The 25,124-nt window shown below is 44.1% G+C and overlaps 11 protein-coding genes across 11 annotated transcripts; 6 read left to right on the forward strand and 5 right to left on the reverse strand.

Annotated features, from left to right (window-relative positions):
• Positions 1-43: 43 nt before the first annotated feature.
• Positions 44-2,209, reverse strand: L203_100234 (uncharacterized protein; the record flags this gene model as incomplete). Its single annotated transcript, XM_066209696.1, has 10 exons — positions 44-177; positions 232-443; positions 492-520; positions 573-665; positions 715-1,044; positions 1,102-1,313; positions 1,375-1,637; positions 1,693-1,778; positions 1,845-2,009; positions 2,060-2,209. The coding sequence occupies 10 exons, from the start codon at positions 2,207-2,209 to the stop codon at positions 44-46; spliced, it is 1,674 nt and encodes a 557-aa protein (XP_066065793.1).
• Positions 2,210-3,123: 914 nt separating this feature from the next.
• L203_100235 (uncharacterized protein) lies at positions 3,124-4,563 on the forward strand (the record flags this gene model as incomplete). Its single annotated transcript, XM_066209697.1, has 7 exons — positions 3,124-3,167; positions 3,211-3,365; positions 3,418-3,630; positions 3,674-3,768; positions 3,821-3,867; positions 3,916-4,002; positions 4,053-4,563. The coding sequence occupies 7 exons, from the start codon at positions 3,124-3,126 to the stop codon at positions 4,561-4,563; spliced, it is 1,152 nt and encodes a 383-aa protein (XP_066065794.1).
• Positions 4,564-5,093: 530 nt separating this feature from the next.
• On the reverse strand, positions 5,094-6,406 carry L203_100236 (uncharacterized protein; the record flags this gene model as incomplete). Its single annotated transcript, XM_066209698.1, has 9 exons — positions 5,094-5,127; positions 5,186-5,432; positions 5,506-5,663; positions 5,713-5,767; positions 5,819-5,829; positions 5,875-5,916; positions 5,968-5,982; positions 6,032-6,045; positions 6,287-6,406. The coding sequence occupies 9 exons, from the start codon at positions 6,404-6,406 to the stop codon at positions 5,094-5,096; spliced, it is 696 nt and encodes a 231-aa protein (XP_066065795.1).
• Positions 6,407-6,619: 213 nt separating this feature from the next.
• On the forward strand, positions 6,620-7,684 carry L203_100237 (uncharacterized protein; the record flags this gene model as incomplete). Its single annotated transcript, XM_066209699.1, has 6 exons — positions 6,620-6,700; positions 6,752-6,770; positions 6,839-6,884; positions 7,090-7,383; positions 7,431-7,484; positions 7,543-7,684. 6 exons carry the CDS (start codon positions 6,620-6,622, stop codon positions 7,682-7,684), a joined length of 636 nt encoding a protein of 211 aa, XP_066065796.1.
• Positions 7,685-8,021: 337 nt separating this feature from the next.
• L203_100238 (pre-mRNA-splicing factor ISY1) lies at positions 8,022-8,961 on the reverse strand (the record flags this gene model as incomplete). Its single annotated transcript, XM_066209700.1, has 5 exons — positions 8,022-8,110; positions 8,188-8,322; positions 8,379-8,434; positions 8,509-8,683; positions 8,760-8,961. 5 exons carry the CDS (start codon positions 8,959-8,961, stop codon positions 8,022-8,024), a joined length of 657 nt encoding a protein of 218 aa, XP_066065797.1.
• A 394-nt stretch (positions 8,962-9,355) lies between these two features.
• Positions 9,356-10,738, reverse strand: L203_100239 (uncharacterized protein; the record flags this gene model as incomplete). Its single annotated transcript, XM_066209701.1, has 3 exons — positions 9,356-9,634; positions 9,682-10,571; positions 10,654-10,738. 3 exons carry the CDS (start codon positions 10,736-10,738, stop codon positions 9,356-9,358), a joined length of 1,254 nt encoding a protein of 417 aa, XP_066065798.1.
• A 240-nt stretch (positions 10,739-10,978) lies between these two features.
• On the forward strand, positions 10,979-13,368 carry L203_100240 (uncharacterized protein; the record flags this gene model as incomplete). Its single annotated transcript, XM_066209702.1, has 7 exons — positions 10,979-11,184; positions 11,230-11,319; positions 11,373-11,448; positions 11,492-12,462; positions 12,512-12,814; positions 12,867-13,179; positions 13,231-13,368. 7 exons carry the CDS (start codon positions 10,979-10,981, stop codon positions 13,366-13,368), a joined length of 2,097 nt encoding a protein of 698 aa, XP_066065799.1.
• A 229-nt stretch (positions 13,369-13,597) lies between these two features.
• Positions 13,598-15,310, reverse strand: L203_100241 (asparagine-tRNA ligase; the record flags this gene model as incomplete). The annotated part of the gene is made up of 4 exons (XM_066209703.1): positions 13,598-14,620; positions 14,669-14,806; positions 14,859-14,976; positions 15,051-15,310. 4 exons carry the CDS (start codon positions 15,308-15,310, stop codon positions 13,598-13,600), a joined length of 1,539 nt encoding a protein of 512 aa, XP_066065800.1.
• Positions 15,311-15,833: 523 nt separating this feature from the next.
• L203_100242 (uncharacterized protein) lies at positions 15,834-18,485 on the forward strand (the record flags this gene model as incomplete). Its single annotated transcript, XM_066209704.1, has 1 exon — positions 15,834-18,485. The coding sequence occupies one exon, from the start codon at positions 15,834-15,836 to the stop codon at positions 18,483-18,485; it is 2,652 nt and encodes an 883-aa protein (XP_066065801.1).
• A 1,342-nt stretch (positions 18,486-19,827) lies between these two features.
• On the forward strand, positions 19,828-21,769 carry L203_100243 (uncharacterized protein; the record flags this gene model as incomplete). Its single annotated transcript, XM_066209705.1, has 5 exons — positions 19,828-20,746; positions 20,797-21,145; positions 21,197-21,631; positions 21,680-21,711; positions 21,762-21,769. 5 exons carry the CDS (start codon positions 19,828-19,830, stop codon positions 21,767-21,769), a joined length of 1,743 nt encoding a protein of 580 aa, XP_066065802.1.
• Positions 21,770-21,830: 61 nt separating this feature from the next.
• On the forward strand, positions 21,831-24,763 carry L203_100244 (uncharacterized protein; the record flags this gene model as incomplete). Its single annotated transcript, XM_066209706.1, has 9 exons — positions 21,831-21,879; positions 21,933-22,032; positions 22,080-22,149; positions 22,198-22,246; positions 22,296-23,662; positions 23,711-23,931; positions 23,979-24,038; positions 24,088-24,554; positions 24,615-24,763. The coding sequence occupies 9 exons, from the start codon at positions 21,831-21,833 to the stop codon at positions 24,761-24,763; spliced, it is 2,532 nt and encodes an 843-aa protein (XP_066065803.1).
• Between the last annotated feature and the right edge of the window lie 361 nt (positions 24,764-25,124).

Consider the following 25,124-nt stretch of genomic DNA (forward strand, 5'->3'; position numbering starts at 1 on the left):
AAAGCATTATAATGTTGGAGAGAAATCTGACTAAGACGCTCCATTACGTAGTCTTGACATAAGGTGGGGCATTGGAACCAACCCAAGGGCCAGCCGGCCCTACCATCTCAGGCTTGAGATCTTCTATCTTCATGGCACCAATATTTCGCATAGTATTGGTGATTTCCTCGGCAAGAACTGTGGCGGAATTTATGAGTCAAGGAACGACGTTGATGTCAGAGACATGCTCACTTTGGCACAGTCTCACCACGCCCTCTTCGCCATGAGTCCCATTAGCATACAAAAAGCTCCTTCCCAACCCTACAGCTTTGGCACCTAAAGCAATAGCTTTCACCACATCAGCTCCTGAACGAACACCACCATCCATCATGACTTCAATCTTCTCAAACAAGTCAGGACGATTACAACGCATCTCATAAAGTAGATCTATTGGTGCCGGAGCGCTTATAATACGTTAGGTATATATGACTGAGAAACTGCCATAAGCTTACTAGTCACACTGACGTCCGCCATGGTTGGACTATGAATCACAGGTGGTCAGCAGGATAGTTTTATTTCAGGTCAAAGCTCACCAAAATAACACCTTGAACTCCTGCCTTAGCACAAAGTTCAACATCTTCAAGGCTTTGAACGCCTTTCACGATTATTGGTAAATTTGTATGTTGCTATCCGCATTAAGCATACGACTGTTGTGTTGAGAAACACCATGCTTACTCTTATGAAGTCAATATCACTCCATGTCAGATTGGTATCTTGGTATGTAGAGATTGCTTGACTGACGCCCAAAGGACTTTTGCTCTGTTTGCCATTGCTGCCCGGAGGGGGAGTAACACGAGCTTTGGCCCGAACATCTCTTGTTTTCTTGCTCGGCCAAGGATTGTCCACTGTAAAGATGATGGCATTGACTCCAAGAGACGTGACTTTCTTAAGGAGGGCAATTGAGACTGATCTGTCTTTATTAAGGTAAATTTGAAACATGACTGGTTGATCTGTCTTGCGGGCTTCCATAATTTCGTCAAGAGAGCAAGATGCGTTGATGGAAATCTGCCAATGGGCGCGTTGTTAATCTTCCACAACACCTGAGAACCAGACTGCACATACACCTTGTACAATACCACAAATACCAGCACCTTTAGTCAGATTAATCTCACCAAGCGGGTGTCCAAGTTTAGCCATTGCGGACGGAGAGATGAAAACAGGCATGGACGTTTTCATTCCCATAAGCTCCGTTTCTATGCTACCGGTGGTCGCATCGCGTAGGATTCTCGGGCGAAAATAGTATCGATTGAAAGCATTCTGGTTCTCGGCGACAGCTAATGTTTGTCAGCCAATATCTAAACTCATTCAACTACACGGCACATGGAATTCGCTCACTCTTCTCTCCATCTGCAGCACTCTTGTAAAAACTCCAAGCTGTACCACTCAGCACTTGCTCTGCCCAGTCCTCAAAGTCTTGCACGAGCAACATTGCATCCGCACCAGGCATCTTCTTTCTTGCTTCTTCTCTTCTCAAAACTTCTTCAGTCAGCTTCTCCTCTTCCGGCTCAGGCATTGTCATTGGATTGACAGGACCCATATGCTGAGATGGCTCCAGCATATTGAGGGCATCTGACGGATGGACAGGTTTAAAGATCTTTCTGTAAAGTTGTAAGCTTGGTAGTCTCTATTAAAGATGCACGAGTCTCTACTTGCGTAGCATCTTTACCTGCATTGGCGATGATAATCTCTGGCCCACCTGGGTGATTCTCCAAGAACTCAGTCACATCGTAGATTTTTCCCTAGATTGTCCTTGTCAACACCACTTTGTATTCAATCCAACAGCTGTAAAGCTAAAGGTCACTCACATCAATAACAACCCAACAGTCATCAGGCTTGTTATGCTTCTGAACCTCCTCAAAGCTGATCAGCTTTTGTCCGCTTGGCTGAGTAATTGTCGTTCCACGAGCTTTCGCGTTCGAAATCTCATCCGCCAAAACAGGATTGACAGAGTAGTACACCAAAGCAATACTCTACAAAGCAGAACAATCAGAAGCTGACATTCAGCGCTCAACCCACTCACCGTAGCTACCAGGCTCCCTACCACCCCAGTCATTCTGGCACTATACATCTTGCGTGCACGTATCGGAGTCCATAATGCCTTTGCAAAATGTGGTCTGACCATAGAGAGCTGCGAGAATGCTCTTCCTGGCTTTACGATCTGTCTCCACATATCTTGAAAGCTTGAAGATGAAAAATTGCTCGAGATTCAAAGATAAAATTGACGGGTTGCGTTTGTATTGTGAATAACCAAACCGGATCTGGTTTCTCTTTAGCTTGTACAAAGCGGTAAAGAGAACCAGAGATAGAAGGATGCCTATATATGTATGTAAATACAGATAAGGGATGTACAACACGTGTAATACGGTGTATGTATAGTAATAATTCCTCAACACTTTGTTCTCAGCAATTTGAACCACTTGCAATACATTTAAATCACCCAAGAACTGGTCATTTTCCGGACCGATGCCGGACTCCATCTGGTTGGTGATTTATATCTGCAAGTGGTGAATACCATGTTGATTTGAGATTTCTTAAAGAACAAGGTGACTTCCAGCGGTAGAATGTAGGGTCGGCTGCCATGTATTTGGAATGGCGAGAGATAGGCAGAATTCCAATCCGTTGGATCTTGATGGAGTGACAAGCTTGAGAAGACTTTGACTTGAACGAGAGATCGAGACGGTATGGCTGCGTCTGTATGGGAGCTGTAGAGCTGGAGCAGAGATGATGAGGCTTGAGCGAATAGGAAACCAAGACATCTTTGAGAAATTGAAGCTGTACTCTTTGTCACTCTCTAGGTATAAGAATGAACCATGAGAACAATTGGATTCTTGGCGGTGGGTGATATATGGAGCTACAGAATCGCAAGAGAATAAGTGTTGTAATTGATAATATCGCTTTTATATATGTTGTTGATGAATGCACTTTTTTTAAAAATAATAAAGATACACTTGATTTACTACAAACTAAATATTAATAAATATATAAAACGTATCCAGCGAAACAATTTGTTTTTTCTTCCTCATTCTTCTTTCTATTTACACTTTGAATTTGACAAAATACATAATCTTATCAATTTTTTTTACCATGGTCAGCAGAATTGAGCCTGGAGAGGACGAAGAACCTCCTCAGTATGCAGAGGGAAAACTACAGAGCCCTGCTGACGGACCACAGGCTTCTTGAAGCAGAAATCCCAGACGTATCAAAATTTGAGCGTTCAAAAGTACCAATCACCCTTTTGACAGGTTATCTCGGCGCTGGAAAGTCTACGTTATTACAATACATCTTGAAGGAGAACCATGGCTATAGGATTGCCGTCTGCATGAATGGTCTGTCTCTAAAGCGGATGTGCTATGATAAGGTTGACAACATTACATGTAGATTTTGGAGACACTACAGATATTGAATCTAAAGCACTCACATTCTCCGGCTCCAACTCTTCAGAGTCAACATCATCGTTTCTGAGCTTGCCGAATGGCTGTTTGTGCTGTTCAGTCAAGGATATGGGTATCGCAGCCATAGAGGAAATGGTGGCAAGTGCGCCAGGAGGAGTGGATTGGGTAGTTGTCGAACTGACAGGTGTTGCTGATCCAGGTAAGTTCAGTAGGTAAGGACAGTGACGTTAATTTCTGAGAAGCACCCATTGTTAGGTCATTTTGGTCCAACGAAGAGATGGGAGACTTAATACTCGATGGTGTGGTTTGCGTGGTGGACAGTAGGAATGTTCTCAACGTTTGTTTTCACTTGTCGTGACTGATGGCCTCCATTCTAATGCAATTTTTAGCAACTTGCTGAAAAAAAGGCCCCTGGAGAGATCAACGAATGTCAAAAGTATGCGCTATGAACATCTATTGGGTATGATGATTGACAAAAGGCTAGACAAGTTGCTTGTGCAGACGTTATTCTACTGAACAAGATTGATTTGGTCACTGAGGATCAGCTCAGAGACGTTAAGACTGTGGTCAAGTATGCTCATTTATCTTATGAGATAGTGATATCTGCTAATGCTGTCATAGGAGGTTAAACCCCACGTTACGGATGCATCACACCACCAATTCTCAAGTTCCTCTTGAAGAAATGTTCAATATTCGGGCCTTTAGCAACTCAGACGTTACAGATATAAGGCAAATTGAGGGGCAACCAGACCATTCCCGTACTTTTGAATGCTTACACAATCACGATCATGACCAGGGAGCTAGTCTTCACTCTAAGATCACTACGGCTCTTATTCCTCTACCAACTCTTGCTTGCTCTCAATTCGACAAGCTCAATTCTTTCCTCGAATCTCTCCTTTGGTCAAACCAGTTTCCTTCAACCTCATCGCCAGCCCCAGACATACTCAGGACAAAGGGGTATATAACCGTGGATGATGGACGGGCATTTGTATTGCAGGGTGTGACGGATTTGTTTGAGTTGACAAAAGTGGATGACAAGAAGGGCGAGAAGGTACAGGGCAAGATTGTATTCATTGGCAGAGGGGTTACTGGAGAGGTGAAGCACAAATTGGAAAAGTGGGTGGGACTTTAGGATTATTTGAAAGCTCCCTTATGGGATAGGTAGTGTTGCTTTATCAGATCTACTCTTGCATCATGTAAAAGTATATTCATTACATGTATTACAAAGCAACCCATAGGAAAACCATATACATGAATAGTGAAATTTGGGAAACACATAACTCGCAAAAGCATTAAATAATAGATATGATTGACAGAATGAGGACTAGTATGGTCTGGATTTAGAAAAGGGTACTTGGTTAACTTTTAAATTTTTGTGAGCTTCAATCTTTTTCTCATTCATGTTGAGTATAATTTTCCTGCCATTTATTAGGACACACTCATGTTTGGTCCTCCAGTTCTCAATTAACACGCACAGAAGCCGCTCTATTATACCAAAAACAAAAAGGCCAAATGGCAATCATGAAAAATTCAACATGAGCTGGATGTTATACGACACAGCATACAACAGGAAAATAAAGCCTGGCAAGGCAAATAAGTTCTTCAACAAGAACTTTATGAATCGTAGCGACAAGATCAATACATCATATACAAAGAGACTGTCTACTCGGCAGCAAGTTCCTCCTTGACGCAGTCCCTACGACAAAGAAATATAGTCAGTCCTATGAGAATGGCTTTCAAAATCCCAAACTAACCTGGCAATATGACCAGTCTCTTGACACTTGTAGCACTTCTTAGCAGCAAGAATAGCAGCCTCGTCACGAGGAGCGAGACAGTCTCTGGCAAGGTGATTTTCGCCGTTGCATCTATAGCACTTGACGGGAGTGCCGTCGGTGTTAGCAGGGGGACGGGATCGACCGCCAAAGCCACCAGCAAAACCGCCACGGCCGCGGAAACTTCCAGCGACAAACCCAGTAGCAGTACACTCACGCGCCATGTGACCTTGCGTTGTATTTGTCAGCGTTCGTTGCCAATCACATTGTCATGAAGGGAGACGTGGGTTTGAGATACTTACCAGGTCGACCACATTTATAACACTTGGCGCCGGGAGCAAAAGCGCCTCGCATAGAAGGGCAGTCAGACTTGACATGGCCAACACCGCCACATGCGTAACATTGCTTGCCGTCGGTCGACCTGGGCTGAGGGCAGTTTGTGGATTCATGACCAGGTTCCCTAAAAGTATTCATAAGACGTGACACAGCACAGTACAGAGCATGCTCACCTGCAATTGTAGCAGAGACGGCCAGGAGCCTGGCAGTTCTCGGCAATGTGGCCGACTGGCAAGACATCAGTCTTTCAGCAAAGAATTATCAACAAACATGTCCTACGATTACCGCACCTACATCACCGTCAGCTTGATCACCGTCCTCCAGAATAAACCCACTTGAAACATCCCTGTCGGGAGCCGGGAACAGTAGCTGCGCCGCTGAGTTCAATCAGTCCATATCGCCTTTTGCCAGTTTTTAATGTTACATACTACATGATTAGTCCACTAAGAATTGGTTAGCAAACAAGTTGTAATTAGCAGCTATACACCTTACAATTTACTCTTCCTCTAATACAAGCCTTCCTCCGCACACGCTCAGACAGCTCTGACACGAATACAGATTATTGAAAGTCGATAAATAAATATGAAAGATCAAGAGAAAAAAGAAATCCAGCAAAGAAGAGTTATGGGTGGCGAACGCCGACCGAAAATGTCGGGAAAATATTTAATTCCACGTCACCTAAAAACCACGCGGCCATGGCCATAACAACCCATTTTTCTATTTTGCTGTCTGTTGAAATGACGTCACACTCCAAGCCGTTGGCGAATGTTTTTCTTTCATTAGAGCTAGGGGCGCTTGGGCTTTTCCTGGATGCGGTGTGGTCTTGCTCTTGTCGCTAGCGCCGAAAGGAAGCACACTAAATCCCATTAGATCTGGCACATTCCTTTCCCATGCGCTATGGCCGACACGCGTAGCCGTGTTGCAATAAACACAATCAAACTCGCCCGGTCCGCTCCTTTATAAACTCTCATCGCATTTTATCTCTTTTCCTTTCTTCTCTTCATCTCTTTTTTTAATCTTTTTCTCTTTATTACTCTGTTACTGCACTTCATCTTCATTCGCTTAACCACTCTTTCAAAAATGAACTTCAAGTCTCTCTTCGCTACTCTTGCGGTCCTCGCCACCACCGTTCTCGGTGCCGACCTTACTGTCAACTCGCCTGTGAGTAGAACGAAATGTGGCGAGAATTGTTTTCTGACTTTTTTTAAATAGCCATCTCTTGTCGTTTGTCGTAAGTCAAGGCTAGCGGTGCAAACGACTATGCATGAAATGGGAATGGTTGTTGATGTTAATTTTCAGAGCCCGCTCAACTCGCTTGGACTGGTGGTCAGGGCCCTTACATTATGTGAGTCTATCGCCAACGACTCAATGTTTTTATCTGCCTGCTTTGCCTTGAGAATGAGATTTGAACAAAAGATGCGGGTTGTCAGGGCGGAGGTGGAAGCGCAGCAGTGCGTTACACGTCTGCACACAGCTTTGTTACTTGATGACACGGAATTAAATCTTGGCGAAGAGACCACGTCTGCGAGAAAATACTGACATTTTTGCAGCGCCGTCATTCCTGGTGGCCAACCCTCTGCTGCGGCCCTCGAGACCCTCTCTGACTCTGCGAATGGCAACTCCATAACCTGGAAGGTTGATATCGCCGCCGGCACATCCGTCACTCTCAAGGTTACCGACTCTACCGGTAACATTCAATACTCTTCCCCTGTCACTATTCAGGAGGGGAGTGACACCTCGTGTGTTGGCAAGGGTGGCAACACCAGCAGCAACAACTCTACTTCTCCTGCCGGTGGCAACTCTACCGCTTCTGGCGGCACTACCCCTAGTAGTGCTACCTCTGCGTAGGTGTATTTTGACTTTGGATGTACTTTTGCTGACATTTTACCAGAGCTAGTTCTGCTGTCACTAGCGGTGCTTCTTCTGGTTCCAAGGCTGCTTCATCGTGGGTCTAGCTTGGTCGCGAAATTCTAATGTTTGGTTATTTACGTTGAACTTTTTAGTGCTTCCTCTGGAGCTCACTCTGCCGCTTCCTCTGGAGCTTCTGCTTCTAATACCGGCCGCCCTTCTAGCGCAACTCCTCTCTCTGTCCAGCTTCCCGCTGTTGCCCTTGCGCTCGCTGGTGGTATCGCTGCCCTTCTCTAAATGTCTTGAGCTTGATGTTTTGAGGCGACAAGAGGACCTGGGTTCATTGTAATCATACATACGAAAACGATAATTTAGAGTTACGATTTTATTCGCAGCTAACCCATCTATTATTTTCTGCATGTTGCCTCTTATGGACATTAAGTTCATGTGTATGAATTGACTTTTTTTTTTTTGGCATGTCTACTACGACTGGCAAGTTTGAGACATTGGACAAGCAATCATGAAGGGATTACAATATTTGTGTAATACATTTAAGGATAGAATATATTTGGATTATAATGAATCAGACATTTGACTAGGAGTATTAACGCCTGACAAGTCTGTTGGACGATATTTATACTTTTTCTGTGGGATAGGACGGAAGGAGAGAATCGTCAGAGATACCGAGGGTAAGAGCAGCTTCGTGAGCTTGCCGTTCCCATTCTACAATTCAACCTGTCAATATTTATCTCTCTTTAATCAAGAGGTGCTTGTCTGAAAGCAGCCAGAGGTGTATATACCTTTCTTGGCCTCTTCGTCTTCTTTACCAATCAAATCTTCATCCAACTCGTCTTCATCTCCAAAATAGCCTGGACCTTGATGTCGAAACATTTGGAACGATGCATTCCGGGCAGATTCTTCTGTTGCTTGTTGGGCTAAAAGCGTAGTTGGCATTCAGCCAAGCGGTTAGAGGCTGAGACATTATGCGTACCGCTTTTTGTAAACATATCTTTGACGCCAGGCAATTCTTTTGCCCGTCCAAAATACCTAGGCATTCGGTCAGTCTCGTCTGTTTTGTGCCAGTCGTGTCTAGTGTTTGAGACAGAGAGGTAAGGACTTGCTTATAGCCTCTTGTCCCTGGAACTTCTCTCCCTTCGTCATCCATCATGACCCCTGCTGCTCTCTTGTAATTCGCTCCTCCGAGGTTGACAATTTGATTCTCCCACGCACGCTTTTCTCGAAACAGCTGGTTGATTTCATCGTTTAGGTCGCGAACTTGGTAATCCGTCAAGGATACTGTAGAAGAGTTCGGGAAACATAATCTAGTCAGTGTATGACCAAGGTGGATGATTTGTTGGGAAAGGGGACAGACCATCTTGGATCTTGGATACTTTTCTACTAATGTCTCTCATGATATCGCCTCTCCATCGCTCGGCCTCTTTCAAACTGGTGCATGATCCAGCCATTCGAGGTCTTCTGTCACCTTTTTGACGAGTACCGATGCCCATGTCAATCGCTTGTTGTTCGCGAAAGCGATAGAGCATAGATTGGGCTTTCTCAGAGTTTCGGGCCATTTTGATGCTTGTCTTGTAGAGTTGTGAATGATGTGTAAGGAAAAGAAATGATTGAAGAGAAAACAAATCGTGGAAAGGCTAATACGGATGTTTGAATTGTGATGGCCAGTATGATTACGTCAACTTAGATTTTGCCAAAATTTACATCTAGAAGTTTTAAAAGAATCTTTTGTGAAACTTTCTCGCTTCATCTAGGATTTACAACAGCATTTCGAATACTGTTAAGTAGCTAAAAACGTTCTCTGCAACATATTTGTTCTAGTGAACAATTGCTCATATGCATAGCCACAAAAATGCAAGTCGTAATATGATACAATAGCGATTCTCCTAGACTTGACCTCATCCTCGACTTGCGCTTTTCTATAGCCGTTTTCTTGAATTTTTATTCAAAGATCTATTCATCGTCCTCTTCTTCCGACTCTTCTTCTAAAAATCTCACAAGCGGCTCTGTAGCTTTTAAAAAGTGCCCTTTGCCATTAGGCTTGGCACCCTTTGAATGCCAATAAATGATCGCCTGGTCAGAGACAACGTCGGCATTATAAAGCACCTTCAAAATTTGGGGAAAAGACTTGATAATACGTGTGTCGGTGTAGCAATACACTTGAATGGCATTGATAAGTCCAACTTGAGCTTTGGCGGATTGACAGAATGTTTCTAGAATAGGGGCATAACGCTGTTCATATAAGCTGATTTGTCATTTATAGAGTTGGCAAGACTTACATTAACATGAGAGACAACAAAAGAATCAATTTGATCCGCTCGCGCAGTCGAATCGACAGTTTTCATAAGACCCAACCATATCCATTCACAAAAGTCGGTTTCGCCAGCATTCTTTTCTGCTTTTTGCGTTTTAAGTGCTTCAATAATCTGATCGACAGGCTCATCATCATTAATCAACCTTTTAACCTCCTGGATAATCTCCTCTTTTACCTCGCCCAATGCCAACTTGGCGTACCAATCAACAACCGTCTGCAAATTCTCCTTCTTGAAATGTTCATCAAGGTGCTTCTTGTCACGGACTTGGAGCGGAAAGACCTCTAAAATATCCTTCAAGCCAGACCTCCTCAATAAGGAGCCAAACTGGTCGATAGGTTGACGAAGAGTGTAAACTCGGATAAAAGAAGTTAAAAAATTGAGAGCTATATTGTCTTTGACGACATGCTCTTTGGCCAGAGACTGGAAGCAACGGGGAGAGATTTGGCAGTCCATGACGAGAAGTGCAATAGCCTCTGCAATCTTGTCTCGAGATTCTTTATTCCACTTTGCGAGATACCCAAGCAAACTAGGGAGGAAATTCTCTTCAAGAGGCTTTTGAAGGTATTTGTACCTTTGCATGACTCTCTTCAACACTTCCACCATGTCCTTGACACCATTCTGCCAGGCGTCGGGTGTATCACCCGACTGTAGGATGTAGACTGGCGAACGTTTGTCATCTAGGTACGACCCTCCTGGTTGCAAGAGGCCTCCAACAAACAACAATTCAAATAGCTGTTCATAGTATTTCATAAACTCCAAGGTTGAACCTGCTTGCACCAGTTTTGCGACCAAATCATCGGTAGATGGCGGAGTGGGAAGAAGTGCCAGATGGAGCAAAAGGGCGTCTCGGAATGCTGTGCACAAGTCAGCCTTGCCTTCAACGAACCAACCTACCTTCTGGTTCAAATTTTGCCGTCGCGACCTGTAGTCGTTTACGTTGTCGAATGCGTACACCTGTCAAAGAAGGCTTCTTGTCCGCTGCCGAGGCATTCGCTGCTGTGTTGGTAGGCGTGTGTGACATACAATGGGCGTCTGCAAGTCTATGAGGGGAAGGGGGGAAACGAGGGATGAGATGAAGATGTGGTTTAGAGAATGGTGGAAAAGCAAAAGAGGAGATAGGTGGGCGGAAATTATCGGGAATATCACAGTGGCGGATTTACGTCCAAGTACTTTGCCCCAATAATGCACAGAATATTTCGCCTTTGCTCTTATTACAGCATTTGTAAACTTTCAGGAATTGGGAGACCTTGGCGACCCAGGAATGACAAAAGTGACTACCGCAACAACGAAGCCGGCAGCGGGAGAGCAATCATTCAAGACATACAAGGGATATCCATTCTTTGCAAAGGATTTACCGTGTCCACCAGAGCCTCAACAGCTCGTAAACCAGCTCCGGGATGCAGTGCTCGGAGGGACATCAAGGACAGCGGGAAGACAGCCCCAAGTACTAGGAAGAGATGACCACGGGTAGGTATCCTCAACCTCAGGTCTTCAAAACTTACCATCTCTCAGCTTTTCTTCTTCTGCAGCCATCTTTAATGGTTCAGTCAAATCACCGGCGTTGGCATTGGTGAAGCCGACGAGCGCTCTCCATGTGAGCAGGTAAGTTGCTGGGTTTTGAAGTCTAGCAAGGTCAGCTCACGTACCCTATATAGGACTATTGTCTTTTGTAAAGATAACGGCCTGGAGGTCAGCGTAAAGAGCGGAGGAAATGGGGTTCATGGATGGAGTGTAGGTTTGTGCCATTCGCCAATGCAGGTCTAATCCTGTGTAGGTTGCGGGACATGTCATTTTGGATTTGTCGCTGCTCAATGACGTTTCCATGGCCCTGCCCAGTCCATACCCGCCTACCCCTCAAGGGTCTTTTGAAGCTATACACACTGATGACTTGGCAACGACGACGCCGTCTTTGTTGGCTCAGCAGACTCCGTCAGATTCTGCCATCAAACGACCAGCAGACAGTGCTGTGGAAGAGGGTACTGATAGCGATGGTTTAAGGGGCAAGCGTAGATTCAGTAAATCCACCGTGGTCGGTGGGCCTCTTGTTTCGTCTGGTAACGAAAGTAATAGTAGAGATGAGGGAAGAGGAAGCAGCAGTCATAATGCCGCTCAACTGCCGTCAGTAAACACCACGCCAACCTCTTTCCCGCCTGCCGCATCTCCTGCATCATCCACACATCCACGTATAACCTACGTAAACCCTTCAAAAACGCCCACCTCCTCCTTCCCGTTCTTGCCTCCTACTGTCGGTCCGTCCTCCTCTTCCAGTCTGTTCCTTCCCGGTTCGGGATACCAACCTTCATATCTCAACTTGTTTCCTCAGCAACAAGCGGTTTTTAATACCAACCCTAACCCACCACCCTATATGCTTGTCACGTTTGGAGCAGGAGTAGGTTCCAAGCAGTTGGATACCATCACTGCTTCTTCGCCCTATGGTGCCTTTCATGTCCCAACCTCTGCCTTTCCGGTTGGTACTGGCCAGTTTCTCTCTGGAGGATTTGGTTTTTTGGGAAGAAAACATGGATTTGCTATGGACAATCTCGTGGAAGTGGAGATGGTTTTGGCCGATGGAAGAATCATCTGGGTAGGCGAGGGAGGTACCAAAGGGGGTGAATGGAAGGAGGGAGAAGATCCCAAGGAAGTTTGGTGGGCCATTAGGGGCGCAGGCTCCATCATTGGTGTTGTGACAAGGTTTAAGGCAAAAGCGTATTACGTGCCTAGTGTTTATGCTGGTAACCTCATTTAGTAAGCTTTCTTTTACATGAACACACTCAAATATTAACGACAAATTCAGCTTGTTTGACCACAACACAACCCCGTCGCTTCTTCAACATGTTCGAGATTGCATCAAGGGTGCACCTCCTACAGTGTATGCCAACATTATTCTCACAGCAGGGCCGCCAGGAGCGCCAGCAATTGTTGTTTTTCAGCTTTGTTTCTCTGGAAAGAATGCTCGACTAGAAGGAGAGACGTATGTGCAAGCCATCAGTAGCTGGGAGGGAGGCCGATCGCTCTTTATGGATTTTTCTGAAAGAGCATTTGAAAAACAGCAATTGGCTGTCGAAGAAGTGCTCAAGGGCGGATCAGGAAGGAAATGGCAAGTATCTTGTCTAAGCTACCGTTTGGATTTGAACTCATGCTTGGCTTAGGTTTATCGAAAGCGATCTCTTGCTATCCCTTACAGATGAAGTCATCGATGAAACATGTGCTCGGTTCGATTCTATTCCTGATGGATGCACTTGGCTTTTCGAGTACACCAGCTCTAGTGTGCTTTCTGATCCTCAAGCTGTCTCTGACTCTTGTTTCCCTGCGAGCCATCGCGCTGGAGCATTCACTGTAGTAGCGCTGCATCAATGGAGGCACGACGAGACTCCAGAAGAAGACACCAGGTGTGTCGTGACTGCTCAGGACTGGATTGAGCAACTCATACATTTTAATTCTCCTGGTGGGCCTTTACCTTGTGTGAGTTTGTTTGATTCTTTGCTGGGAACAGAGACTAATGGATGTCAAAAGTTCTTGCAGACCAGAAAAATCAAAGACATAAAAGGAGTATATGGGCAAGAGAATTTCAAGAGGCTGAAACAGCTCAAGAACCAGCTGGATCCGGATAACACATTCAAGCATACCTCGTGGCCGAATAAAGATGATTAAGAACAAGACACTCCAGGAGAGTTGTCTCTATAGCAGTGTAATCAAAAAAACCATTTGACATTCAAGACTTGGGGTTTTCGTTTTGTAAAAGCATTTGCATATATTCTGTACATTTTTTGCTTGCATATTGGTGGATCTTTAGTCTTTTTTTTATATCATTGTACTCTATAAGGCTTCTATTGAATATAAATGCAATAGTGCACGGAATATCAATGCCATGTGCCAATGATTAATATTTGCAATGTCCTTTCCATCTCGGAAATGCCACCACATCCCTAATGTTGTTCAGACCCGTTACCCATCCTACCCATCTTTCCCAGCCCATTCCCCATCCTCCATGGGGTACACTTCCATACTTTCTCAGGTCAAGATACCAGTCGTAATTTTCTTTCTTCATTCCTAGCCGATTGATGGTATGCAGCAAATTGGGAAGACGGTGCTCACGAAGCGAACCACCGGCCATTTCACCCCATGCAGGAAATAACAGATCAAAACATTCTACCGTCTCACCTTCTGGGCTATGTGTTTCTTGAAGAGTTATTTCAGACGGCGTCGGAAGCATATAGAAAGGTTTTAGGCTCTTTGGATACCGTGTAACGAAGACCGGACCATTAAAATGTTGTGCAAGGAGTTTTTCATGTTCCGTCGAGATACCTTCTCCCCATTTTGGAGGAGCAGAAACAGATGTAGGCGATGAATGGTGTAGTGAGGCCAAAAGCTGTAGGGCCGAAGTATAGGTCAAACGGGTAAAAGGCTTGGTAGATATCTGATAAAAATGACTTTGGAGGTTGCGAGTTTGTTCAATCGCCAAAGATTTGTGCTCTTCCGCGTCCAAGTGACACTTTGCAACGATCGCTAAATCCTCTCTCATCCGTTTGCTTCTCCAGCATTGGCCCGAAGCCTTCTGAACAACATCTCTAATACCCCCCTCCACAATATTCAACAATCCATCTAGACTTTCTTCCCATGCAAGTTCGGCCTCAAGCATGTAAAACTCAGATAAGTGTCGTGATGTCATCGACGGCTCGGCTCTGAAGGACGGAGAGAGCGTATAGGTCCTCGAGAGAGCAAGCGTAGGCGCTTCAAGATGGAGTTGAGAAGATACGGTAAGGTGTGTTGGATGAGGGAAGAATGGTTCAGGGGCTGTGGGATTGGAAGGAGGAGGATGGTCGTGAATGGTAAAGACCTCGCCCACACCTTCACAATCCGATCCAGTTAAGATGGGAGTATGGATGTGAATAAAGTTATGTTCCTATACATCCCGATGAGTTCCACAAAACAGGAGCTGTCTTGACCCTACCTCGAACCAGTCGTGCCAATCTCGAGCAAGGGCGTCTCGAATTCGCATGATAGCGGCAGTTTGAGTGGTCCTAAACCTCAAATGGGCATTTTCACGCAATAGAGCGGCCGGTAGAGCTTTCTTTTGTATCGGATATAACTGTGGCTACACTTGAGAATTTCTAGCAAGTCAGCCAGCATTTTTGACCAACCTCTGAGTCACAGACACCCAAGACCATTGCTTCATCTACCACAAGTTCTACATCTTGTCCCTGGCCTTTTGACTGTTGCAGTCTTCCTCTTAATTTCACACTGGTCCCGTTTGTCATTCTTGCATGTAGTGTGCATCAGTTTCCGCTATCTTTTTGGTTCGCCAGCTGTTTTGTAGGGACGATTATACTCACCCCTCGGCCTTGCCTCCTCCTTTTAAAACACCTTGCAGACTTTCTGCCGAACTTCCATCATTCAGTTCAATGAAAGCCACGTTCTTATGTGCTCTAATCGATTTGATCCATGCTTTAACTTCTACCTCGTCTGTATTTTGTTGCATGGGAAGTTTATCGGCTTGAGAAGATGCGCCATGGGTTAGAAGGGTTGTTCGACCAGTTGAAAGTATGGTACGTATATTTGCAGAGAGATAATACCCTACTGTCGTAGTTCGCATGCTTGTGTAAAAAGAAAAGGTATAGGTATATTAAAGATGTATAAATGTCTTCTTGTATAGACCATATGAGAGTTGAGTTATTGTAGCTAAAAGAAAAGATGAAAAGATGTCCATAAGATATATCCAAATTATTTACGCCAGTCAAAGTCCGGACATAGACGGACATGAAATGAATTGTGCCTGGATTTGTCTTCACATTTCTTCAATGTTAACAACGCCTTTCACAAATATTTTACAACAACTTTTCCATTCATTTCTCTTCGTTTGGAATTTGTTTATGTCGGAAACAAGATAAACTCGAGCTTTTGGCTCTACCTTTTGACGAGGATATACTTTCAAAAGACGCAAAAGAATAAGTTTAAAAGACGCTACTATCTTGTTCAGAAGTGCAAAACCGATTGTGCAGTATCAAGATTTCTAATCAAAAGAACACATGGTATGAGGATCCCTAGACCAAGGAAACATAGACTGATACTTAATAGCTTGTTCACCTAGCGTCATGATTTCAAAAGTCAGCGAGCTGATGGCTTTGGCCGCTGCGGTACATACCAGACGGCCTACAGCGTTGACTTTATTGTCGCAAAAGGGTAGACAGACGCTTTGGCAGTCAGCACCAGCTGGTCCCGGCTGCTCAAGATGGATGACATGTTCATGCTGTCGTACTGCCTCAGCTAAACGAACATCTCGTACTTCCAGCATACCTCATAAAACCGCCGAAAATCTAGCGCCGTCGAATCTGGCTAAATGCCGTCCGCCAGACGACGAACAAAGACCTATAGCAGTCCCAGACTCCTCATCTGTATCGACTCCACACCTCCCATTCCCTTCTCCTCTACCGTATTCTCCCAACTCACATCCATTTCGACGACACCTTTCTATCTTATCACTCTCTTTATTATCTCCACATGCTGACGAATCATGGCAAGTCTTTGCTGCTATGCATCATTCGCTTCATGAACATATTCCGGACGAAGTTTTCAAGCTGTTGTTGATAAAACAAATCGCAGAAATGAGTGAAAAAACATGCTGGGACCGGGTTCAGCAATTGCTGGATTTAGGAACTCGATATGATTTTAGATTTGAACAACTTGGAAGAGATGTCTTGGAAAACGCTTTAAATTTTGGCTTAAAAGCGATTAATTCCAATAATGCTGCTTTAGACGAAGCAAAAGGATTGCGCAGTTTATGGGATGCTCTTGCTGGTATGACATCCTGTCTCAACGACATTCCATTTGAATTGCGGAAGAACTGGCTAGAGCTACAAATCAGCCTTTTGCAAGCACGCAATGACGCCGAAAGCAACACCAAGAAGCTTACACATTCTACACCCATGGAAGAGACACTTCTTGATGTAGTAGAAAGAGGCGGCTCTACGCAACTACATTATCATGTAGGAAAAATACTGTTTTTGGCAAGAGGAACTTCTCTGACAGGAATGAAGCAATCTTTGAGGCTTATGACTTGGTGTATGAATAAAGGAGCAAAGATTAATGTTTCGCGTATAGTCATGGTAATGATACGCATGGTGTATGGCTGGGACCTTGAGAAGCAAAATGGGTATGAGAAGCTGGAGCCAGAGATAGCAAACATCTTGAAGGAAGCCAAAGATCCAACAACTCCGTCTACGGAAGCCAAGCTCCAAGAGGCCCTCAAGGAAGCTCGCCAACTAATGGCGCGCAAGGGACATACACCCTCGCTTATGGCTTTAGCGCGACATGAAAACATCAAATACCCTTCGCTTTTACGGAAAATTATAAAGCTTTCGTCAAGCGCCAAGCATGCTTCTTCTCAAGAAAAAGCTTTGCAATGCACCAACACGGCGCTTCAGCTGTTTGACAGAGCACTGGGCTACAGTGATGAAACTCATTATCATATTATCACCTCTGTTGCTTCTGCTCTCTACCAAATCCAGAAAGCTCATTCTTCACCAGACATCAGTCAACAAATTATCCATTTTATCCAACGACTATATCAGGCACGGATTGCCACTACACTTCCCTCTAATATATTGATTCCACTTTTCCGTCTTATTCTTGCTGTCTTGCCTTCCGATGATGCCTACCTGTTGTCTCGCAAATTGTACGAGTTTACACGCGCAGCAGACCCACCTTTCGTCTGGTCATATAGCAACTTTAATCTTTGGCGTTCCCTTTTCCAATGTGCTCTCAATCGGAAACGTCGGCATCTTCATTTTGCATCGCGTCTATATACGGACTGTATGGCAGATGGAATCCCTATCCGTAGAGATGACGCCTTGACTATGATTCAAGCCATTGGATCCAAGCCTAGTTCTTCACGACCTATCCTGCTTGAGAGACACATTAAAGATTATTTGTGGTATGACTACGGCCAGCGACCAGCTCTTGTCACTGCCTTGGTGAAGGGGTTGACAAACAGCGTCAAAGACACAGAATTAGCGCTGAACTTGGCTGAAAGGCTATCGATAAATAGAGAATTGAGCCCACTGGTGATTCAGCTAATAATTGCTCAACTCTCAAAATCATCACTACCGGAACATCGTCAACGGTGCATTGCTCTTCTACACCGCCTTCCCACAGACGCAGTCAAGGTGGTGACTTGGTCATACAACACCGTGTTATCTTACCTTGTTTCATCTGCCCGGCCCGATCCAAAAGATCGTGAATTAAGTAAGAGGGAGATGCTTGACCAAGTTGTGGCGCTGTATAAGGATATGGTAGCCAGAGGAATCAAACCCAATGGGCGAACTGTGGGGACGATTTTGAGGGCGTTGACTGACAACGGAATGGTGGACACTGCTCTTGCCATTTTCAATGCTTGCGTTGATCAACACTATACTATCAAGTCCCATGCGATTGGCCGACTGATGGTTCGTCTGGCCTTGGAGGGTAGAGAGGTCGAAGCAGAAGAAGTTGAAAGTCGCTGGCGAGCAGTTAACACCCCTCGCTCGGATGAAAAGAGGACTTCAAATGTGTATGATATGGGCGTGGTTGGTGCAAGGGTTTTGATAGATATCAAGAGAGGTCTAGAGGTTGATTACAAAGAAGTTTACAGAAAAACTGGATGGGAAGGAAGCAAAGAGTTTCTTCAATTCCTGGAAACCCTCAAACCTGCTGGGAATGTCGAAAGCGTAACAATTGAAAGAGAGGAAAATATTGAAAACGACGAGAACTTGGATAAAAATTCACATTCATAGACTCCAGAGAGGAAAGAAAGAAGCAAGGATTTAGAATAGTCGCATTGGTCTGCATATACAGCATGAGCAACCAAACATTCATCATTCAAATCAGCACATCATTATTTATCAAGTATTTCACTCTCAAAAGCATTCATAGACGTTATCATAGCCTGCAGGCATATCATGTAAACTAATACATAATCATGAAACATGGCGAGCAGATTATTGAAGGACCATCAGTATTTTCCAGCCTAGAGCCATATGAGTCGAGTTTATCATCATGTATAGTCATCAATTTAGTAGAATATCTATAAGCTTGAAGCAATGAGAACTAACGCAGTATCCATAGCCTCATTAAGCAGGCCTGTTGCTAAACACTTGCAAAGGGTATCGCTGCCATGGCAGCCCAATCCTTATTGAGACAACCTTCTTCCTTGTCCTGCGCCCCTCCATTCTTTGTAGTATGACGGATATCTAGCGCTAAGCTCAATCATCAAAGTAAGTAACAAAATACAACAAAGCGAAAGAGAAAAGGAATTCTGAAATCAAGATAAAAATGATAAATAATAGATTTGTGTTGTCCAACTGGCAAAAGAAAATAATCCCGCGAAAGGGGGCCGAAGAGACGCGTTGACCGAGATGATGAGTCAGACGCGTCTATTTTATCTGGGCAAGTCTTTAGGATTTCTTTTATTCCTTTTTATTTATTTCATTCCTTTCTCTTTTTTTTCTTTTGAAAGAAACATTCATCTTGTACACACCTCCAAGATAAGGATTGATAGTGTCTGTCTTTATTTAACATCGCCCACCGACTCAGCAACCAGTAGCTAGCCCAGCAGTGTATTGGGACAAATACGTCGCCCAATTAAAGGAACGTCTCTTCATCCTTTCTTACACTCACGTCTCTACTGCTTGAAGGATTGCTTTCAGGCGTATCAACTCTTCGGCAAAACAATCTCACAAGACATTTGTGGCGGCCAGACTTGGATTTTGTTTAACGAATATTTTACTATTTCGCCTCAAGGCAAAGAGCCAAGAATAAACCAGTATTGTTGCAACACAGGTTGAATAATTTCACGAACAGTTTTTACTTTTGCTGGAATAATTCATTGGCAAAGCTTGATACCTTGCAACAGGCCAAGGTATGCTGCGGGAGCTTTCTACTGCAGAATTATAATCCAGGCAACAGGTTGAACTGGGTGAATATTACAAAAACATTTATCAAAGCACCCAGCAATCGCCGTTCTCGGCAAGCAAATCATAACAAGCAACTGTCTGCATCTTGGCCCTTGATTATTGAGCAATAGGCTTAGATTTACCGGCCTCATACGTTCTTTTAGGTCTCTCTTCTATCTCCACCATGGATTTCACTCTCCAAAATTCTGGTTCCCAAGAACACATCAACCGTCCCTCGACTTTCGCAGAATATCTCTCACCTCACCATCCACAAAGCCATTCATACTTGAACCATGGCGATTCTGAAGAGGAGAGAGAGGATGTATATGATCCAATGTCTATAGATCCTGAACTTCGGCTCCGAACGGTCAAGACGGCACATTCTGTCATTGCAGAGTCAATTCAATCCGAAGCGCTGGCCGAAAAGAGAGAGAAACGCAGAAGGTTGTTCAACACTATGAAGAAGAAGGCGTCAGGGATCAGTATAGGGACTCTAAAACGCAAAACAGTTTCAAGTGAAACATCAGCTGCAACATCAATAAAATCCAGAAGAGGAACAATAGCTACTGTGGCTACTGATGATAGCCCTCCTCATCTCGAGCTTGTACTTCCCTCTTTGGCCGAACCACCAGAACAGGCAATAGAGAAATCTAGGGGAAAGAAGAAGGGGAAGAAAAAAGAACTACCACGACGGACAGTTTTTGTAAATATACCGCTTCCCTCTTACCTACTCGACAATAGATCTGAGCCTATAATTCGCTACGTCCGCAACAAAGTACGGACGTCAAAATACACCATTGTTACCTTTGTACCCAAGAACCTCTTCGAACAATTTCGCCGAGTCGCCAATATTTATTTTTTATTCTTGGTCATTTTGCAAGTTTTTCCGATATTTGGCGCCCCAAATCCTCAAATTGGCATGCTACCGTTGATAGCCATTCTAGGAATGACTGCAATCAAGGATGCAATTGAAGATTGGAGAAGAGCCAAGCTGGACAATGAAGTAAATAATTCGGCTACGACAAAATTGGCAGGATGGAACAATGTCAATCAGCCTCGTGATCCGAGATCTCTCTTTGAGAAACTGTTTGGGTTAGGTTCTAGTGGGTGTTTAATTTATATAAGCATGTATAGAAGCTAACAATATGTTAAGACCCAGATAAGCCTACCAAGGGTGTCAAAAAATTACGAGAGCGTGAAGCATTGCACGGGAATCAACTTGCATTTGATACTCGCAAAGATGAAGAACAAGATCCCATTGAAAATACCTCGACAAATATCAAGGAGTCTTATCCACTTGGTCTTATGCCATCTGTAGGCCTACCATCAGCTAGCGTTACTAGCTCCCCCTATGATACTCCTCGTCCGTCGTTGAGGCGAGAACTTTTGCAACAAAGAAAATCTTCGTCTAGTCTACCCAGCACAACGTCAAGGAGGAGCATTGGGGTCACAGACTGGACGAGGCCATCGTCTGGATCTTCGCAATGGGAAAGAACATTATGGTACGTGTACATACATTTGACGATTTATTTGTCTTAACTGGTAGTATTCAGGAAAAAACTTGAAGTTGGCGACCTAGTTCTATTACGGGACAACGAGCAGGTTCCTGCAGATATTATCGTCTTATCAACCTCCAACGCTGATTCTCTATGCTTTGTTGAGACAAAAAACCTTGATGGCGAGACCAATCTCAAGATCCGACGCGCTCTCAAAGCTACAAATTCTATCTCATCTGAAGAAGATCTTGAACATGCTCATTTTGTAATTGATTCTGAACCTCCTCATGCTAACTTATATTCTTATAACGGAGTTTTGAAGTACAACCCTGTTAATGAGTCGGGGAAACGGTCAGAGGAAAAACAGGAGGCAATCACAATCAATGAACTTCTGCTGAGAGGTTGTACTTTGAGAAATACAAAATGGGTTATTGGAATAGTTGTTTTCACAGGCGCAGACACGAAAATTATGCTCAATGGAGGCGAGACACCGTGAGTTATCAATTGACACCTGTCGCTCATAGTTAACCACTGGTTTAGATCAAAAAGGAGCAAGATTGAGAAAGAAACTAGTAAGTGTCTTTTTGTCTGTTTCTTCTTCGACACTGACTCTCTGCTTTAGACTTGTGAGATTTACAGCAATCCTGGTTAATATATAAAACTTGGTTAACCTTGTTGCAGCAATGTTGCGATGAATTTTGTCATCCTGGTTGTTCTTTGTCTTGTGACTTCGTTTCTGCGTCAGTCATCACTTCTCATGCCAGTACTTTTGTTATAGCTAACTTTTGTTTAGATGCATGGTACCGCTCTCTTACTGGAACCAGCGCGGATTGGTATGAGCCCGGAGCCGAAGCAAGCAATAACATTTATCTTGATTCAGTCATAATCTTTTTGTGAGCTACTATCCTTGCTCCGAGTCCTCATAGGTTGACCAATCCAGCTCTTGTCTTTTGGTTTTTATGAATATTGTTCCTATATCTTTGTACATTACAGTCGAAGTTGTAAAGACTGTGAGTAACAATGAGTACGTTTAAACACAAAACTCACAATGCATACAGATTCAGGCTTTTTTCATCTTTCAAGATCAAGAAATGTATTACGAGGCCTGTAAGTAATTTCAATCTTCTTGAATGATGATGCCAACTTATGACTCCAGATGATACTCCCTGTGTACCAAAAACTTGGAATATCTCTGATGACCTGGGTCAAATTGAATACGTTTTCTCTGACAAGACTGGCACGCTCACCCAGAATATCATGGAATTTAAGAGATGTTCAATTCAAGGCGTATCTTTTGGCGAAGGTTTAACAGAAGCTATGATGGGGGCCCGCAAAGGGGAAGGGGAAGATATCGAACCGGCAATGATGGACCAGAAGGCAGAGTTAATGATGCTCAAAGAGAAGATGCTGAGAAAGATGAAGAAGACCGTTAACAACAGGTATCTTCAAGAAGACAAATTGACGTTCATTGCTCCAGACCTTGTCGAACACCTTGAAGACCTCTCTGACCCAATGCGTCCTCACATCGTTAGCTTCTTTAGCGCTCTTGCTGTCTGCCATTCTGTCCTTTCAGACACTCCAGATCCCGTCAAACCCTATATCTTAGATTACAAAGCTGAATCTCCGGACGAGGCTGCACTTGTGGCTGCCGCTCGTGATATTGGTTTCCCTTTCATTACAAAGAACAGCCGATCGCTAGAAATAGAAGTTCTTGGTACTCGCGAAACGTGGATACCTCTTAGAATGCTCGAATTCAACTCTAGCAGAAAGAGGATGAGTGTTGTTACTCGCGGGCCTGATGGACGAATTGTTTTATTTTGTAAAGGTGCTGATAGTGTCATCTACGAAAGGTTGAACGTGAACCATGACCCAGATCTCAAACAAGCCACGCTTAAGGATCTCGAGACGTTTGCAAATGGTGGTCTTCGGACGCTTTGTATTGCCTATCGCTATCTGTCTGAGGAGGAGTTCAACGAATGGGCGCAAAAGTATGATGCTGCATGTGCTGCTACAGTAGACAGAGAAGGGGAAATCGACAAAGCTAGCGAACTCATTGAACACTCTCTGACAATCCTTGGAGCTACTGCTCTAGAAGACAAGCTGCAAGAAGGTGTACCTGCTTCCATCGCTATGCTTCATCAAGCAGGCATCAAACTTTGGATTCTCACAGGCGACAAGTTGCAGACAGCCATCGAAATTGGCTACAGCTGCAATCTTCTCACGAACGACATGGAGGTTATGATTGTATCAGCCGACTCGGAGGAGGGATGTCGTCAACAAATTGAAGCTGGTCTTAACAAAATTGCTTCAGTGATTGGGCCGCCTCCGGTAACTCCCAAAGGAAAAAAACTGAAGCCTGACATGAACATTGCTGCCGAGTTTGCGGTCGTAATTGATGGCCAAAGTCTAGGATATGCTCTGCAACCTTCTTTGAAATCCCTATTCTTATCTTTGGGGACACAGTGTAAAGCCGTTATATGCTGCCGTGTCTCTCCCTCGCAAAAGGCTTTGACTGTTCGTCTGGTAAGTTGTAGAATTTCAAGCATGATATTTGCTAATGCCTGGTCTCAGGTAAAAGAAGGCTGTCAAGCGATGACTCTGTCCATTGGAGACGGGGCCAATGATGTGGCCATGATTCAAGAGGCGAATGTCGGCGTTGGTTTGTACGGTCTTGAAGGTTCACAAGCAGCTATGTCTGCAGATTATGCTTTTGGTCAATTCAGATTTTTAACTCGACTGTTGTTGGTTCATGGACGATGGAGTTATGTGCGAATTGCAAAAATGCACGCCAAGTATGTAGGGCTTACAAGAAAGAAACCAAAACTGACTCTTCTCATAGCTTCTTCTACAAGAATGTAATTTGGACTGTATCAATGTTCTGGTTCCTGATATTCAGCAGGTAAGTCTAGAACGCTCTTGAAGCGACTGCGTATTAAATGTTTTGACAGTTTTGATGCGACATATCTTTTCGAGTACACATTCCTATTACTTTACAACCTTGTTTTTACATCCCTTCCTGTCGGTATCATGGGCGCTTTTGATCAAGATGTCAATGCTGCGGCATCTCTAAATTTTCCCCAACTCTACAAATCTGGTATTGCTGGTCTGGAATACACCCGAACGCGCTTCTGGCTCTACATGGTCGACGGTCTGTACCAATCTGCAGTCATCTTCTTCATTCCTTACCTTGCCTACGGGGCAGGCGAGAGTTGGTCTCACACTGGGCGGGACACAAATTCTCTGTGGGAATTCGGCACTGCTGTAGCTGCCGCAGGCGTTCTTGCTGCTAATGGATACGTCGGAATCAACAGCAAATACTGGACTGTGATCACGTGGATAGTTTATGGTGTCTCCACCTGTCTAATCTATCTGTGGATCCCAATATATTCCTGGCTTTCTGATTTACCTTATAATGGTACAGTAGGAGTGATATATCCAACCTTTAGTTTTTGGGCTATTGTGCTGATCACTACAGCTATTGCGATTGGTCCAAAATGGTTGATTACTTCTTTCAACCAATCCTTTTTTCCCGAGGATAAAGACATCATTCGGGAGGCTTGGATTACTGGGCAGCTGAAGCGAGAACTGGGTATTCAACATCGATATAGATTGAAGAAAAAGTAGATATAAGCTTGTCAATGTAGAATGCAAACAATCTTTTTGAGCTAAGAACAAAGATTTTATAGTGACAATTCCAGCTACTTGTGAATTTCGCAGTGCAAGGTGGAGGTCACAAAGTGAAGGTCCGTGCGTGTTGATAACTTCAAACGCATTCATCTGTTTAAATAGTTTTGAAAGATGACTTTTCCCATTTTGCATTTGTTTCTTTTCTTTTTTCAACTAAAAGTGATCGTCCATTGCTCCAACCGTTTAACAACTCGTTCTCTTACTGATACTGGTCTTTATCTCCAGAGACTGCACGTCTATACCTAACCCAAGACGCGAGGACGGATTAACCCACTCGAGTTCACTTTTTTGACGTGAT

Source organism: Cryptococcus depauperatus, chromosome 1 (assembly GCF_001720195.1).
Source record: "Cryptococcus depauperatus CBS 7841 chromosome 1, complete sequence".
Taxonomy (NCBI): Eukaryota; Fungi; Basidiomycota; class Tremellomycetes; order Tremellales; family Cryptococcaceae; genus Cryptococcus; species Cryptococcus depauperatus.